Raw genomic sequence first — 16789 nt, 5'->3', positions numbered from 1 at the left:
GTGCAAGCTAGCACACTTGAGTATGTAGCAATATTAGACCAAACACAGTTTAAAAAATGCAATTAAATTAAAAAGGACTAAAAGCATGTGCAGAAAGAGTTTATTAGGTAGAATGTGGTAAAGAGATAGGGCTGGGGAGTGTCCCAGATCAAATCGACAGTGGTATGGGCAACTGCAAAAGCCACCAAATTTAAACTACAAACCAAAAATAGGGAGAGTGGGTGGGACAAAACAGTTTCAACAGAGATCTAAGCAACAACTAACAGTACAAACTCTAAAACCAAAAAAATACACTCAGCTCTGTATATTTGCAGATCAGTCTCTCAGAACAGTGAGACAACAGTTTCAACAGAGATCTAAGCAACAATTAACAAACTCTATAACCAAAAAATATATACTCAGCTCTGTATATTTGCAGATAGTCTGGAAGGCAGTCTCTCAGAACATAGGTTCCAGCAATTAAATGCAGGCTGTTACTAACAGGTCAAATTAAGTGATCCTTGAGTTACATAACACACAAGCTGTAAAAACCAGTTATACCAACTGAAGACACGGCAGAAAATGGGGGAGATACAAAGCGAGATATGTCAAAAAACACAACGGAGATATTCACTTCTCCATTGCTATCTCTGCAGAAGAAAAAATAAAGAACAGTAGATATACAGTCTGGGCAGCTGGACCTTTTTCCATTAGTATACTCTCAGATTTGCAACGAGAACTGATGTTGGGGTGGCCAATTAGCGTACTTATTTTTGTATGCTAATGATCAGTTATTGTATAATATAAAATACTATTTACATGCACATTATAATTTTACGTCTGCCTTCCATGACAGCCCCCTATATGCTTTCATCACATTATATTCTTGTATGACTATACTGTATGCAGCACGTGTGCTTATATGGGGGGGGGGGGTACACATATTTTCTACACTGACATCTCACTTTGAAATTGCTACACTACCCTCCTTAACAAAATAATAGTTGCTACATAATTTAAGTTTACTAAAATAATTTTAACACCACTTTCACATGGGAAAATAAGTTGCTTGTGTTGGGACTCAAACCATGAATGCCTGCATGTAAAGCGTAACTCTAATCACTACAATACCTTGGCTTGGGAATTTTGTTTGTCTATTTTCATTGTGATCCTATGAGATGTTTAAGCTTACCTACACTTAAACATTCCTTAGGGTAGTACAAATAAGTATATATTATTATTATATTTGCAGGTTATATGTGTGTGTATTGTGGTGTTCTGGCAACTACTTGGGACTGTATTCATGAAATATTGGCATTGATTTGGCTTTCTAGTTTCTATGCTTGTTTCATGCTGATGCATAACATGTTCTCTATTAACTTTGTGTGTTTGTTGGGCTGTGCTTGTGCTTTTTAACTGTTGGGGGCTTTTGCAGGATGCCGGTGCTTTAGCAATACAGGGAGTGTGTCACAGAAGCTGTGACACACCCCCTGTATTGCTTTACTCTTGCTGTTTCAATTTTAGTGTCAACGGACACTGAAATCATCAATTTTACATTTCAGTGTCTGCGGACACTGAAATATTGGCATAATATTAGAGCAAAGCTCTAATATTATGCCAGTATGTAGAAAGTGCTGTACGGCACTTTCTGAGCACAGGGGGCGTGTTTAGTGACTGTGCACTCCTCGGACACACACCCTGTGCTCGTACACGGATCGTGTCCATGCAGAGAATGCAGCAGTGTGCCTTCATGACTATGCAAGGCAAGCTGCTGTTCTACACAGGCACAATCCACAACGTGCAGGAATAGCACTATTCCTGCAGAGTTGAATGAATCCAAGGGATAGTTTTATTTACAAAACTCAGAAATCACAAACTTTGGTTTTGTCTAAAGTGTGTATGTTCTAAGTTCTTTTAATAAAAACTTTTTTTTTTTGCTTGACTGGATTCTGAGCCATCTGTTTATTTTGCACATTATAATGTTAACATATAATGGGGCTGACCAACTAATTTTTACTGAATCATGTTATGCAGCATGACATAGAGTCAGAGTAGTCCCACCTGAATGTAGGAGAAAGAAGACTGCAGTATATCTAATGTGTCCCCATATGGTCACAGAAAGCTCCCAGTAGATAACATAGTAAGTGCTACATGGATCTCATTTGATTCAGCATGTGGGTCATACATGTCTAACAAGGTGCTTATTCTTTCCCACCCTTCCTTGAAGCAGTCAGTTATTTGCTGATCAGTCAGGTTGTGATAGGTAAGCCACTGCCTAACTCTCCTGTTGTTCATTTCATCTGTGACATGTGTTACATCCAGTATTAGCTGCAGCTACAGTGAAAAGTTCCTGCTGAGTACAGACTAACACCACTCCAAACATGTTTGCAGTCTGCAATTCTCCATTTTCCAACATGCTGTGTCTAAATATAGAGGGTCCCAAAGAAATGCATAAACTGCTTACAGCTATGACTATGAATTATGAGTTTGTATTCCCACCATTTGCACTTCATTAATGTCTCAGTTGGCTGAACTTCATTGACTTCTGTTTATACCATCATTTTGTATATGCTGTGTAATCGGCTGCTGCACTGTGGCACAGCTTGTGTCTCTGCATTGTCCCCATCATGCATGTTGGCAGATATTCAAACTACCGCTAGATACTACACAAATTATTTGAGAAAGTTCTTTTTTGTGTGTATTGTTTAGTGACATTGTGACTTTTTTTTATACTGAACTATATAACCTTATCCTTCTTTTTCCTGTTGTGCCTAATCCTAACACTTCGTCCCTGAGTTGCTTGAAGCAAATAAAAACTGCAAAAGGGCAAATGTAATTTGAATGAGTTTGGTATTCTGTGCTCTGTAACAAATGCATGTATTTTATAATGTTTACTGGCAGTTTAGAGTTAAACATGTATATGACTGGTATGTTATATGAAATTTAAATCTTTTTTTATTTTTGTTTCTCTTTAATAAACTGCTATTCCTTACTGAACTCCATTTCTCTGGCTAGTTGGACTTTCCCAGTAAACAAATGGAACTAAATTAATGAATGCTTTTTTACTTTTCTGAAGTAAAAACCAATATCAAATGGCTCTGGCTGACTAAGTTTACAGATGACTACAAGCTAGGAGCAATGACTGAATCCCCAAATGACTTAACCATCCTGCAGGGAGGATTTTCATAAATAAATACAGGTGTCAAAATCATGGTTTGAAACTAAGTGCCAAAAATTGCATTATTGTATCCTTTGGGATGTCATCTACCACAGGTAACTTCCACATTGACAATATGCAACTAAGTGGTGACCCACTTGTTCAGAGTTGAAAACATGGTGGACAGTGACATTATGTTTGACCAACATGTGTCTATTATTCTAATAAATTCCTTCTATATTGCACAAGTTATAAACAAAGAGATTGTGTCTAGATCTAAGGATGTTATTGCCACCCTTTTCTCAGCTTGCATGAAGCCAGTCATTGAATATAATGCCCTCTTTGGCGTGTATCTATCCTGACACATGTAACAGCTATAATGCCCACAGAGATACCTTACTAAAAGAATACCAGACCTAAAAGACATGCCCTACATGGACTTTCTCAAAGCCTTGGCACTATACTTGGCATTCTACAGACTGCTAAAAGGTGACCTGTGGCTGGCATACAAGGCATCCTCTGACCAATGACTGATGGATTACTGCACAACAGCAAATCAAATGGTATCAGAAATGACCAGCCTATGGATCTAAACATTTTCTGCAGCATCAGCAGTATGGTTTGCAGGGACAGGTATATTTTGCAATGGATATTGCTGCTGTGGAACAGACTCCCCATCCACATTTATTATTTATTTATTATTTATTTCCAGTTTGATGACCGGGAGGTCCACTGGGCTCAAAGAGCCTGTTTTCAGTGGAGGCCCAGGGAGAAAAGTTACATAATACAAAGTCCAAGCTACATAATACAAAGTACAATACATGGTGGAAAAGGTACCAGTTGAACAACTTGTAACTAAGAATAGCAGAACTAAGCAAAGTTAAACTGCAACATGAAGTAAAATATAATACATATTTACATGTTTTTTGATTGAGAAACAGTAGTACAGAATTAAATTTGTACACAGGTTTAAAACATCTGAGAATGCTACAAATGTAACATTAAAATAGAGTTAATCCTTAGTGTGTAAGGAAAAAATGAACCTTATGTGTAATGAATGTATTTATGTATTAAGCAGGTTAGGTAGGTACAGTGCAATTGCACTTCTATTTATAGGAGAGGTAAGAATGGAGCTGTGTTTTGAAGAGTTCAAAGTTTTCAGAGATTCATAAAGATGTAGGGAGAGAGTTCCATTTTTTAGCTAAGGAAAAGGATAGGAGAAGCTGACCAGTGGGACAATTTGGTTTGTATACAGAGATTAGATTTTGGTGGGCAGATCTTAGAGTTCTGTGTGGGGTGTATAATGGTAAAATGTTTGTTAGTGCTGGACATTTAGTTGATTTAAAAATAAGCTTGTGAACAGTGGTAAGTTGAAGGTAGTCTAAGTAGTTGTGAAGTTCTAGCCATTGCAGCCATTGGAGAGGTATACAGTGGTGAGTGAAGTATTTGGATATGGTTGCGAACTTTTGAGATTTTGTTGTAACTGGTTTCCAGTTTAGAAGAGATGGAGGAAGACAGGTTGGTTAGTAGGGGAGCACTGTACATTAGTGAGGGTAGTAAGTAGGTAGTGGCAAGGGTCTGTCTTGTTGAAGTGGAGAGGAAGTGGGAGTTTTTGTACAGCATGCCAAGTTTCTGATGGGGTTTCTTAATAATTAGCATAAAACAAAGTTCATTCCAGCCCATTTTCAACAGCAACTTAGATATGGATGGAAAGCAGAAAATTTACCCCAAGACTGCCCCTGTGCAGCTCCTAAATGCTTTATCCCATGCATGGTTCCCTCAGATTATCTATGGTATGAACCCAATTATTCTCATTAGGTTGTTGTTGTGTCTTTCGGCTTTTCCCAGGTAGGGGTCGCCACAGCGGAACTCCGGTCCGCTAATGATTGGCAGTAGATTTTTACGTGCTGAGTTGCTGGCCCTGATGCACAGCCTTCAATGAAGGTACACCCATTCACGCATGTCTCCACACAGAAGACACTCTAGCTGAGAATCGAACAGGACAACGTCTTAACTGTGAGGTGACAATGCTACCACAGCACCACCACCTTGTAATATATAATTATCCAGCATGGAATATGTAAACTCAATCTATAACCAAATGGGATAGGTTATTTTGAGCACAAAAGGGAAACTGGCTAGGCTTAAAATGGCCTGCAAGGGCAGATAGCCTAGTACTTACCTATGAACAGATCATTAAATAAATACTCTGTTCTCAAAACTTGACCACTGAATGTATTTGACCAAATGTTTGACAAATTTACATTTATGCAGATATTTACTGATGTTAGCACAAATAAGCATTTTTGTTTTAAGTCAGTTCAGATAATGTCTAATGGAATGTTTGCTTTGTAAGTACATGTGTACTCATAGTGTAACAGTGTTCTTTAACTAAAACCTGTACATGATTTGTAGGCTTCACCACAGTCCTTTAAAGTGATGAACAATGGAACTGTCTTAAAGGATGGGAGTGAGATTACTCTTCCATTTTATGAAGGTAAAGTCTGTTACTTCCTAGCATGAGTCAATTTTTGTATGATAGAGTTAAAATACATAACAACTTGATTAAATATAATTATATATTTACATGTCATAATTCATCTGTTACAGGCGTGATGATTGCACGTCAGTCCTCATTTTTCATTCAAATGAATGCACTTGGATTGCAAGCACAGATTCAAACCATTTCAGAGAGGATGCAACTGTATATAACTCTTTCAAAGTATGGACAAGCAAAAACAGGAGGTAATGCTTTTCAGAAATACTAGCCCCTCTACTCACAAAGATAATAATTGTTAGAAAGTCCCCCACATCCTCAACACAGTAAAATGTTTGATGTTATGATGCGTTTCGCTATTACTGAGCTGATTGGTAAATAAAATCATCTTTATCAGTTATGCTATTTGTTGTCATCTTGTCTTATAATACTCAAGGCATTTAACATTAATTAAGTACAGAGTATTCAAATGTACAACTGTGAGACTATTCAGGCCATATTTTACTGAAAATACTACTGATTTGATTAGAGGACATATTACTTCAAGACCTACCACTACACCTGTGTCACATGACCAACTTCTTTATCAGTGTGAAGCTGGAATGTTCCACCTTAGCTATCAGCTTTGTGTCATCCAGTGTTTATTTCTTATATTTCACTTACTCTTACCTCATGCCTTTAACATGACACCTTGGTCTCTCTTTCCACATCAGACAAATCCAGTGTCCAATATTCCCCAAAACGTTATTTGCTCTCTCCATGTCCTCCTGATTTTCACAGTATCACCACAAGGTAAAATTATTTGCCTCCTTTTTATGCTTCCAGGACAGTTATGTCTCCCACAGTCCCTGTCATTTTAATGTAAGGTTTTGTACCATAGTTACAATTGTTTTTGCTGTAAATCCCCACCACCTCAATCTTCTTAATTTTCAGATTTACCATCCAGCTACCCTACCATACATTTTCCTTTCCCAGAGTTTTATTTCCATTTCCATAACTTCCTGAGACTGTCACTACCTCTTGTGCCTTGTAGTTCTCCAAGTGCTGATGTATTCTTCCATTGTCTTTTTCTGTTCATCTAAACTTATTCCTTTAATACTGTCATATCCCAATCACCATCTCCCTTCCCCCTTCTTCATATTAACCTCTTGAGTCACTCATACTTTAGTTCAGCACCTCTGCCCATTTCAAAGCCAGACTGCTTCTTTAAGACTTTGAGATCATTAAACTCTTCCATCCATCCTTATATAGATCTTACTAAGTTCCCAACTTTACCTTCATAAAGTCCTTAAACACTTCCCTTCTTCTGTTCTTATACAGATATTCTAATTCTCACTTCAAGTATCCATCATTGCAGAACCCCATTCTATATTCTCCCAACTGTGTCACATTCAGTAACTGTCTGCTTAACCTTCCTCAAAACTCGTAATCTCTCTCCTCTTGCACACCTCCCTCTCTATAGCCCTTTCTACTAACTTAGGTATCCCTTTCCTTGTTTCTCCCGCCCTTGATCTCACTTTTCCAGCTCATTTCCCATCTTGCTGTCCTCTCAATCCTTGAATCATATTTGCAGCTGTAAATAGTTGCCTGAATATGACATCATACACTCCTACCTTCTTAGTCTCAACACACTCTTGATAACCTCACTAAGTTTACCCAATACTTGAATGTATCTTTTTTTTTTATGTTTTGCACCTATACCAACATCTTCTCTTCTTGAGTAATTGCAAATATTAGCAAAAACAACATCTGGGTAGAACCATAACTTGGAGTACCTCAATCGTAGCACTCATTAACCCACATCTACCACACCATCTATTTAAATGGCCCTTAATTTACGGGTGCAGTCCTACTCGATCCCTCTCCCAAATGGCTTCCACAATAGAGTGTTCTTTAATCTCCAGAATCTTTTAGCACCCCAGCATACCAGCAATCCATTGCCTCACTCCTTTCATTACTGTGCCTTGGAATTTTTAAATATCCATCTTAAAAACCTCAAAAATGTCAAACAACTCTGACAGCATCCTGACATAATAAAAGCATAGATGCAGTTGCAAATAAATTTAAATTAGATCTGTTTACTTGCTACAGTCATATCTAGGCCATCTAGTGCCCCGGGAAGTCTTTTAGACTGGTACCTCCCTCATCACAAAATTGAGAACCACTCTATACAGTAACTGTAGCAGAAGTACCTTGCTGCACCTACAGCATGCTGTTTGTTACAGTTTCTAACAAAATGAGCTCTGCCAATGCTACACTGGCATTCATTATAGAAGCTGCGATATCATCTATGACTTCTTATAAAAAAATAACTGTATTCCAGCTGCAGCCCACTGATAATTGTGGATCATGCCTCCTAGCAGCTTTCTTTCGATGCAGTTACCCCATTTCTACGCAGTGGTTACCACTTTTCCAATAGACCCTCAGTCTGGACACTTTGCTAATATTGCAATGTTTTTACTGCTGTGGTGGGCTTTTGTCTATATTGATTATATCCTGCCTAGGATACAACAACTGTCCACCTTCACAAAGCTGTGGCTCTCTCCCACACTTTCACTTTTACTGCTAATTGGACATCCCGGTGGAATGAAAGCAACAGTTAGAATGAAGAGATCTTTAGTATTTTCTTGCCGCCTTTAGAGGAAGCAGCATTGAGGTTCAACAGGAGCAGCAGTCAGGCTTGATGCTTCATTTCTGGCAGAAAGTCTCAAGAGGGAAATCCTTCCACAAAGAATTTGTTGCCATTTTAAGAAAATGCACTTTATTTTATTTGGTGACTAAAAGTGATATTTCCTATTTAAGAAATCTGGTCTTTTCTTTGTTTTTCACAATATTAGAAGTTCCTGGCCAGGGATCGCTATTTTTAGTGTAGGGCTTATTCTTTTGATTTGGAGGCCATTTTGTCATAAAGGTGTAATGTTTATGCAAACTTTTAAACTACCTGTCAGGACTTAAGGGTTGGGAAGTGCTTTCTTAACAGCTAGAAAACATTTTGTATGTATTTAATGCTCGTATGTACTTTGTGACAACTGGTCTGTGTTTTTTCTTTTTTCGTCAGAGTGCATTTGTAAACAAGTGCCATAATCCTGGTAGGGATTTTTTTGATTTTTCTGTTCATTTTATAGAAAAGGGGACTATGTGGGGCAAGAAGGACTCCATGACTAGTTCCACTCTGGTTCCTTTGGATCGGGATGAGCCTCAGAGCTAAAACAGCAGTGCTGGATTCAAGGGGTTGGGGTCCACTCAAATGTTATTGGAGCCATACTTGCCCTTCAGACCCCCAGCATTGGATATCTCAGTTCTGATTTGTTCTTTGAGGCATGAATCTGGGTAGGGTTGGATCCTGGCAGCTCTGGTGCTTTTGGGCCTGATGCAATCAGCCATAGCTTCTCCTGGTCCATTGGACTTTCAGGTAGTGAAGAGGGTTTTCTCTCCACTGAGTGATTTGCCTGCTCTTTCATTTTTGGGTCCTACATCCATCCCCCATTGGATGCAAACTCTGAAACTATCAAGCCTACTCCACAAGAGCAGCTGGTATCATCTAGCATCCAGTCAGTTCCACTGAGGAACGTCCGTTCTCTTCAGATACTTCTCCAGAGCATCCCACTGAAGAGATACCTCTCAAGAGAATGTGCAAAAGGAGACACATTGATTTCCCCATGGAACATCTCACAGAGGATACTGACTTCAACAAAGGGGAAGGGTCCCCCAGATCCCCACTGAATGATGTCTCATTTGAAGACATTCCGGAAATCCTTAAATAAAAAGGTGGATGGTCTTCAGATAACCCTTCCCTGGAGGAGTCAGTTTTTCTGGAAGCTTTTGGTTCTGGTCCATCTATGTCATGGGTGACTTCCCCAGTGGATAAGCTTGTCAATTTAATTTCCTGCTGGGCATGGAAAGAACTGGACTCTTTTGAACCATTTCCTGATGTTCAGTCAACATTTTGTCACCCCTCAAAGGATAGACCTCATTGGAGCAAAGGAGTCCCTGTTGATGCCATGGTTGTGGCAGCAGGCACAAAAAAGGAGCTAGAAGAACAGAGATCCTCTCTCCATCCCCCTAATAGATAGTCAGGGCATTGATTGGAAAGCACATATTTGCTTCAGCAACCTTTGCCTTGAGGTCCCTGAATTATTTAGTGCACTTCATGAGATTACAGAGGGATATAACCAAAGAACTCTCCAAATCCCTCTCAGAGTCCATGTCTGTAAAAGACTACAAGTGAGCCTCTTCAGCTGTCTATTCTTTTGTCCATTTCAAATACTTCAGTGATCCTTTTTCCTGGAATCAAAGAGGATGTAAGAAAATGTGGTTTTGTAAATTCCAGGAACCTTTCCACTATTTATGTGGGGACAACTCCTCCAGAGGCAGTGTGGGGGTGTACAGATGGAAGACACCATCCTTGCAGCAGAGTAGGCATGCAAAACCAGGGTTTCCAAGATTCCTTTTTGGGCATATCCTTTCAGTGCTCCTGAAGAGTTGCATAACAGCCCACCTCTGGAGGCAGTCAGGGCTGCTTGTCTTTGCACTCAGACACTTGGGCTTCAATAAAAAAGATTCTTGGGTGCTAAAAATAACCTCCAGATGTTATTTCATACCTTTTTTTCAGATTTCCCTAATCAAAAGTAGAAAACTTCCCAACGTCCCACCCAGTAAAAGAGAACATGCAGCTCAGCAGATTCAAAACCTGCTAGACAAAAGAGTCATCCAGGAGGTCCCACCACACCCAAGAGGATTTGGGACTTACTCAAGGTTCTTTTTACTGTCAAAAAAGACAGGGGCCTATGACTAATCCTGGATCTATGCAACCTGAACAAATTTGTGAAAAAGTCAAAGTTCTGAATGGTCACAATCCAGTCCATTCTGCCCTTTTTGCACAAGGATGATTGGATGTGCTCATTTGATCTTCAGGATGTGTACTTTCACATCAAAATGAATTGATGATCTTGAAAATGTCTACTCTTCTGGTTTGGATCCAGTCACTGTCAGTTCAGAGCCCTCCCCTTTGGTCTCACCACAGCTCTCAGGGTGTTTACCAAATGTATGGCAGTAGTAGCAGCTCACCTGAGATTGCAGAGATTCTGAGTGTTTCCATATTTAGACTACAGTCTCCTCATCTCTCCAACCAGACATGTCTTAGAACTATCTGGGGACTATTGGCTCCAACTTTGTCAAAAACTAGGCATTTTAGTTGGCAATACAAAATCTCATTTGCAACCTCTACAGAGCCTAGAGTTCACAGGGGGCCCAGTTGAACACAGTAAGTCAGATAGCCTCCCTTCCTACACATTGTGTAGACACAGTCCAAGATTCAGGTACAGAAAATTCTTGTTCACTCTTCTGCTCCAGCCAAACTTGTTTTTCAGGCTCTAGGTTCAATGGCAGCAGCCATAGCATTAATTCCATTGTCCCATTTTTATAGACAAGTTCTCCAATGGAATCTAACTGTTCAGTCATCTATTCTGCATCATCTATTGTCCTTTTCAATCAAACTTACTCGAGTCTTCAAGGATCATATTCATTGGTGGATTCAATTGGATAAAGTTTACCTAGGTTGTCCTTATATTTTGCCCCTTCCAGCAGCCACAGTGACCACTGACACCTCCCAATTCAGGTGGGAGGGGGCATTTCCTGGGACAGATGGTCCAAGGCATGTGGTCCCCTCAAGAGACCAATTCACATATCAGTGTTCTGGAGATAAGAGTGGTCCTACTAGTGTTGTAGGACTTTCAAAATGTTCTTCCTCTGGGGACCATTTTGGTACAAACTGACAACATGTTTGCGGTTGAGTATATCAGCAATTGGGGGGAACCCGATCTTATCCCCTTTGTTAACAGGCTTTGAGAGTGTGGCAGTGGGCAATCTCCTCATACTGCTTTCTTATGGCAATGCACTTACTGGGGAAATACAAAATACTAGTAGACAAATGCAGCATGTCTGTTCTAATGACTCATGAGTAGTCTCACAATCAATCAATGGTGAAGTGGATTTTTCCTTCACTGGGGCCATCCTCTTTGCATCTCCCTGCATCAGCAAGTGCAGCACGTTCTTTGCCTTAATCCCCCTTCGGGGGAGTCATCGACAGATGCTCTAGTCGATGTCTGGCCCTCCAGTCTCCTTTATGCTTATTCCCGCACTACCTCTGATTCCAAAATTCCTACAGAAAGCCATTTGATTGAAGAACTCAGTTATCCTCATTGCCCTATTTTGGCTTTGCCAAGTGTGATTTCCCTTCCTTTGGTTTCATCTTTGATATCTGCCATGGATTCTGGACCTCAGTTCAGATCTTCTTTCACGTCCCTCCAGGATGAAGCATCCCAATATTGCAGGAATCAATCTAACCACATGGTTTATCCAATTTCATTGATAGCTAGACATCCCAGGCTTTCCTCCCCAGTTCGACAAATACTTATATCTTCCCAGAAAGCTTCTACAAGAAAAATCTACAAGAGTAAATGGAAAAGTTTTTCAATATGAGCTCTTCAGGGGGAAATTGATTCTTTTCCTGCTTCTATACAATTTGGTTCTGGAATTCTTAGCACTGATTTTTCAAGAAGGTGCTAGTTTTTCTACAATAAAAGTACAATTAGAAGCTATATCTAATTTTTCACTCAGGAGAAAATGCTTCCTCTCTAAATTCTTCCAAATTGTACAAGACTTTTCTAAAAGGCACCTTCCTATTTAGACCTCCAGTGAAAGATCCTTCACCTCTTTGGAATTTAACAGTCATGCTTCAGAGGGTTGACCCAACAGACCTTTGAACCATCAGCAAAATTTCTGTCTTAAAAAAGAACATTCCTAGCAGCTATCACACTTGCAAGGTGAATTTCTGAACTCCAGACTCTATCTTCCAAATTCCCTTACATTGTTTTTCACAAAGACAGAGTTACCTTATGAACCAATCCATCCTTCTTACCAAAAGTAGCATCTGAACTGAATATCAGCCAAACAATTAATTTGCCTGTCTTCTTCCCTAATTTTTCAAATAAGGAAGAGTATATGTTACATCTGTTAGATATACAGACAACTACGTTTTTATCTACATAGGACAAAAGATTTCACAAAATCAGAACAGCTGTTTGTTTCTTTCTCACAGAATAGATTGGGTTCACACATTTTTAAAGTTACCCTAGCCAAATGGATTACTGATTGCATTTCCTTTGTATATACTCAGCAAGGCTCTCCCAATCAAAGTTACCTAAAACATATTCAACTAGATCCATGGCTATCTCTTCCACTGTCTGGTCTAGAACTTCTATTGATGACATTTGCACAGCGGCTACTTGGTCTAATGTCCATACCTTCATTGCTCATTGCAAACTAGATTTGATGTCTGGAAGCAGAGCTGCCTTTGGATTGGCATTTATGAGAATATTCTTTCATGAAGGCCACCCAAGATTCACTTAGCTGGGGACTCTGTACCATACATTGAAGAAGAATGAAATGGACAAAATCAAATAACTATGCATCTGTGTTGTCCATTTTCATTCTTCCTCAACTCCCCACCCTGCTTCCCCCTTTCTTCTGTCTTCTGGAGTGATCTTGCAGATACTGTGGAACCTTTTTTTCTAGGTTTGAGTCCCAGCCTTTGCTGTTTTTTCCTTCTTCCTGTTTTATCATAGTATCTGTAAGGCAGCAAACTTGATTTGAGGTATTCTGGGCTGAGTGAGGCATTAAGGGTAGAGGGAGGAGCTGAAGAGTTACATACAAAGTCTAGTGCAGGCGGAGAAGTTGGATCCGAGGTCAGTTCTGGTACATTGAGGAAGAATGAAAATGGACAACACAGAGGCACAATTATGGTGAGTACATAACTTTAATTGTCAGACTTCTGGATGTTAATAGTGGTTCATGTGAGTGAAAGTAGGCACTGGATACAAGCATCACCTTTCAAGGGAATTCCTCCCCATCCTCTGAACCAGAATTTTTTCCTCGGGTGACTCATTGCTTACTCACCCTAGCAGTGATTGAACCAGTGACTTCAGATGAAAATGGCAAATGCTTCTTTTCCTGAATGTTTTTGCTACCAGAGAAAGCTCTTTCTTGGAGAATAGTTCTAGATCTTTCCTTTGTCGATCTGAATGTGAAAGCAGCAAAATCCAAAATGCTGACCATTCAAATTCTGTTACCTATCATTCCTTCTTTGTGAGTCATGATAACATTACACCTAAAGCATGCTTATCATCACATTCCTATAGCCATAGGCTTCAAGAAATTTCTCAAATTCTCTGCATCTGGATTACACTATCAGTTCTCTGCATTAACCTTTGGGTTATCTACAATTTCAAAGGTGTTTACAAAGTATCTAACGGCTGGGATATCTCATTGCAGACTTCAGCGCATTTGCCTATTTCCTTATTTAGACAACATTCTTATTTTGCAGAGTTTTTTCCCCAGACGTTGAATTCTTAACATGGGTTTCATTTCTTCTTACCAATCAGGGATTCAAGATAAGTGTTCAAAAATCCTCCTTGATAATGTTACACAGGATTGTTTCTCTGGGCTGCCTTCTAGACACCTATCAGCAAAAGGCTTTTCTTACATAGGAGAAAGTGATTTTTTTATCTGGAAACTTTCCCGATCTTATAAAATTAATCCCAAATGTCTGAAAGAGACTATCTCAAGATTCTAGGGTTCCTGATTTCTGTGACTCTCTTGATTCCTCTTGCCAGATTCAGTTGATTACAGAAAACACCCGAGTAATGAGGTACATAAACAGGTGGGGGGGGGGTTGTAAGCTCTGTGTAATCTGGATACAATAGCTTGGGAGGTAGCTCTACAGCACTCTTTAACTCTTAAAGCATCTTACATACCATCAGAGCAAAATGTAGAGGCAGATAAGTTGAGCAAGACCAGCACAGATCTTCATAAAATGGAAGTTGAATGAGGGGATCTTCCAGAATTGATACAGTTGTGGGAGCACCTCAAATATAAATCTGTTTGCCTCCTTTTAGAAAAGATATCTGAGCAAATACTGATCCAGGGCTCCTTACAAGTAAGCCTAAAAGACAAAGTCAGTTTCATTCCTGTGATTAAGAATGTCCCTTTATGCATTTGCACCTTTGCCACTGGTATGCAAGGTAATTTTGAGGAGTCGGAAAGACTATTCAGAAATCATTGTGGTGGCTCCTATTTGCCACTGGCAAGATTGGTTCTCCCTCCTTATGGAATTGGCCAAGGGCATTTACCACAAGCATCCTCACAGAATGGACTTATGCAAGACTGAGGGGAGTTTAATACACCCCACTCTCACACAACTTCAACTATCTGCTTGGATGATTCACTTCTGATCCCTTTTACACATCTATTTCATGAGGACATGCAGCAAAGACTAAATTAGCAAATAACCAGGGTCTCATAAGTTATTATGCATGCCGGACTTAAATATTTGTGTAATTTGCTTTCTTCTGACCTTTATTTTTCCAATATTGAGGTATGTGTTATGCCTATTTTGGCATGTCTACCCATAGATCTTTCTTTCTCTTCACTGCTTTTGGTAAAACAGTTTCTGAAGGAGTTTTCCATCTTAGACCTCCTAGAAAACAGGTGGCTCCTTCTTGGGATCTTAACTCATCAGGCAGATTTAAGGTTCATCACAAGGAAGACTATATTTCTTATTGTTCTGACATCTGCAAGAATTGTATCTGAGTTATAAGTTCTCATGATGAATGAACATTATCTGGTCTTCCACAGATATATGGTCTGATTTAGAACAAGCCTTTCATGTATATCCATAGTTGTTTCAGATTTTGCTTTGAATCAATTCATGGATCTGACTTTGTTTTATCCAGATCTTCAGAACCAGGGAGAAAGGATTCCATATGCACTGTCTATATATATATATATATATATATATATATATATATCTATATATATATATATATATCTATATATATATATATATATATATATATATATGTGTGTGTGTGTGTGTGTGTGTATATTATATATATATATATATATATATATATATATATATATATATATGGAGCTCAGGTATTATCTTGGCAGAGCTAAGTCCTTCACAAAAGCTGTTCAACTGTTTATTTCTTATGATGTGCAAGGAAGGGACAACCCATGTCAAAACAGACTATTTCTAGGTGATTGTCCCTGGCTATTGCCTTTTGTTATAATCACCCTGGTGAAGTATTCCAGGCAGTATCAGGGCACATTCCACTAAATCTTGGCATCTACAATGGTATATTAAAAAGAGGTGGACTCTAGATGCTTTCTGGAGACAGCAACTTGGTCCTCTGTACATAACTTTGCAAAGCATTACAAACTGGACTACTTTTCCAGATCTAATACTGGATTTGCTGAGACCATTTACAGAGACTCCTGGGTACTTATCCTCTCTCCTCCAAAGTTAGATAGGCTTTGGTAATCAACCCATGTAGCTAAAATGCTACTGTAACAGTGAGACTGATGAACATAGTTCAGTTGTGTAAGTTGCACTTATCATAAAACAGTAGACGTTCGAATTCCTCATTGCTGCAGTAGCCACATCCACCCACTATCCTCTACTTCTTTATATAGTTAGTTGTTGGGATATGATGTTTTGATTACTGTTTATATCTTTTAAAGATTCAAGATAAGTACACTCTAATCTCTGTAGGAGTAAGTATGTCCTGAAGATTTCTTTAACTATGTTGACCTTTCTCTATTTGCCTGTTCGGTCAGAAGTCAGAATGAAGGTGTGTGAGGGAGGCATAGGTTTGTGAAGCTCTATGGTTGTTGTATCCTAGGCAGGATGCAACTCATATATATAACTAAAAGTCTACTACAGCAGTGAGGAATTTAAACATCTATTGTTACAGTAAGTACAACTTACACAACTATGCTTTGCCAATAGGAGTAACGTTGGAGAGTGTGTTCTCCTACAATGTGCCTTTTTAAACAAATCAGCCAGGATTCATTCATTGTAATGGATTCCTTGTGACAGGAATACCATACAATGCATTTACACCTGACGCAGAAGTACTACTTTCCAGCGCCTGCTTCACCATTACAAACAAAATATCCCAACCCACTTAGACAACAGCTTTCTGGATTGTGACTAATGCTATCTCTGCCCCTGTTATCTTACACTCCTTTTCATTTCACAGAATCAAGAAAAAGTGTCCATTGCCTCTCTGATGGCCTCATCTTCACAAAGC

The 16789-nt window shown here is 39.2% G+C and overlaps 1 protein-coding gene across 1 annotated transcript in view; it reads left to right on the top strand.

Annotated features, from left to right (window-relative positions):
- The window catches only part of LOC122815696 (mucin-19-like), a 1162279-nt gene that overhangs the window by 539570 nt on the left and 605920 nt on the right, over positions 1–16789 (top strand). Inside the window, exons 12-13 of the mRNA XM_044088411.1 lie at positions 5552–5633; positions 5747–5881. Coding sequence (XP_043944346.1) covers positions 5552–5633; positions 5747–5881 — 217 coding nt within the window. The remainder of the gene's footprint in view (positions 1–5551; positions 5634–5746; positions 5882–16789) is intronic.

The sequence above is a fragment of the Protopterus annectens genome, chromosome 11.part0 (assembly GCF_019279795.1).
Source record: "Protopterus annectens isolate FY-2018-M chromosome 11.part0, PAN1.0, whole genome shotgun sequence".
Classification (NCBI taxonomy): domain Eukaryota; kingdom Metazoa; phylum Chordata; order Ceratodontiformes; family Protopteridae; genus Protopterus; species Protopterus annectens.
The sequence above is the reverse complement of the archived record's forward strand: the minus strand, read 5'-3'. Positions and strand labels throughout refer to the sequence as shown.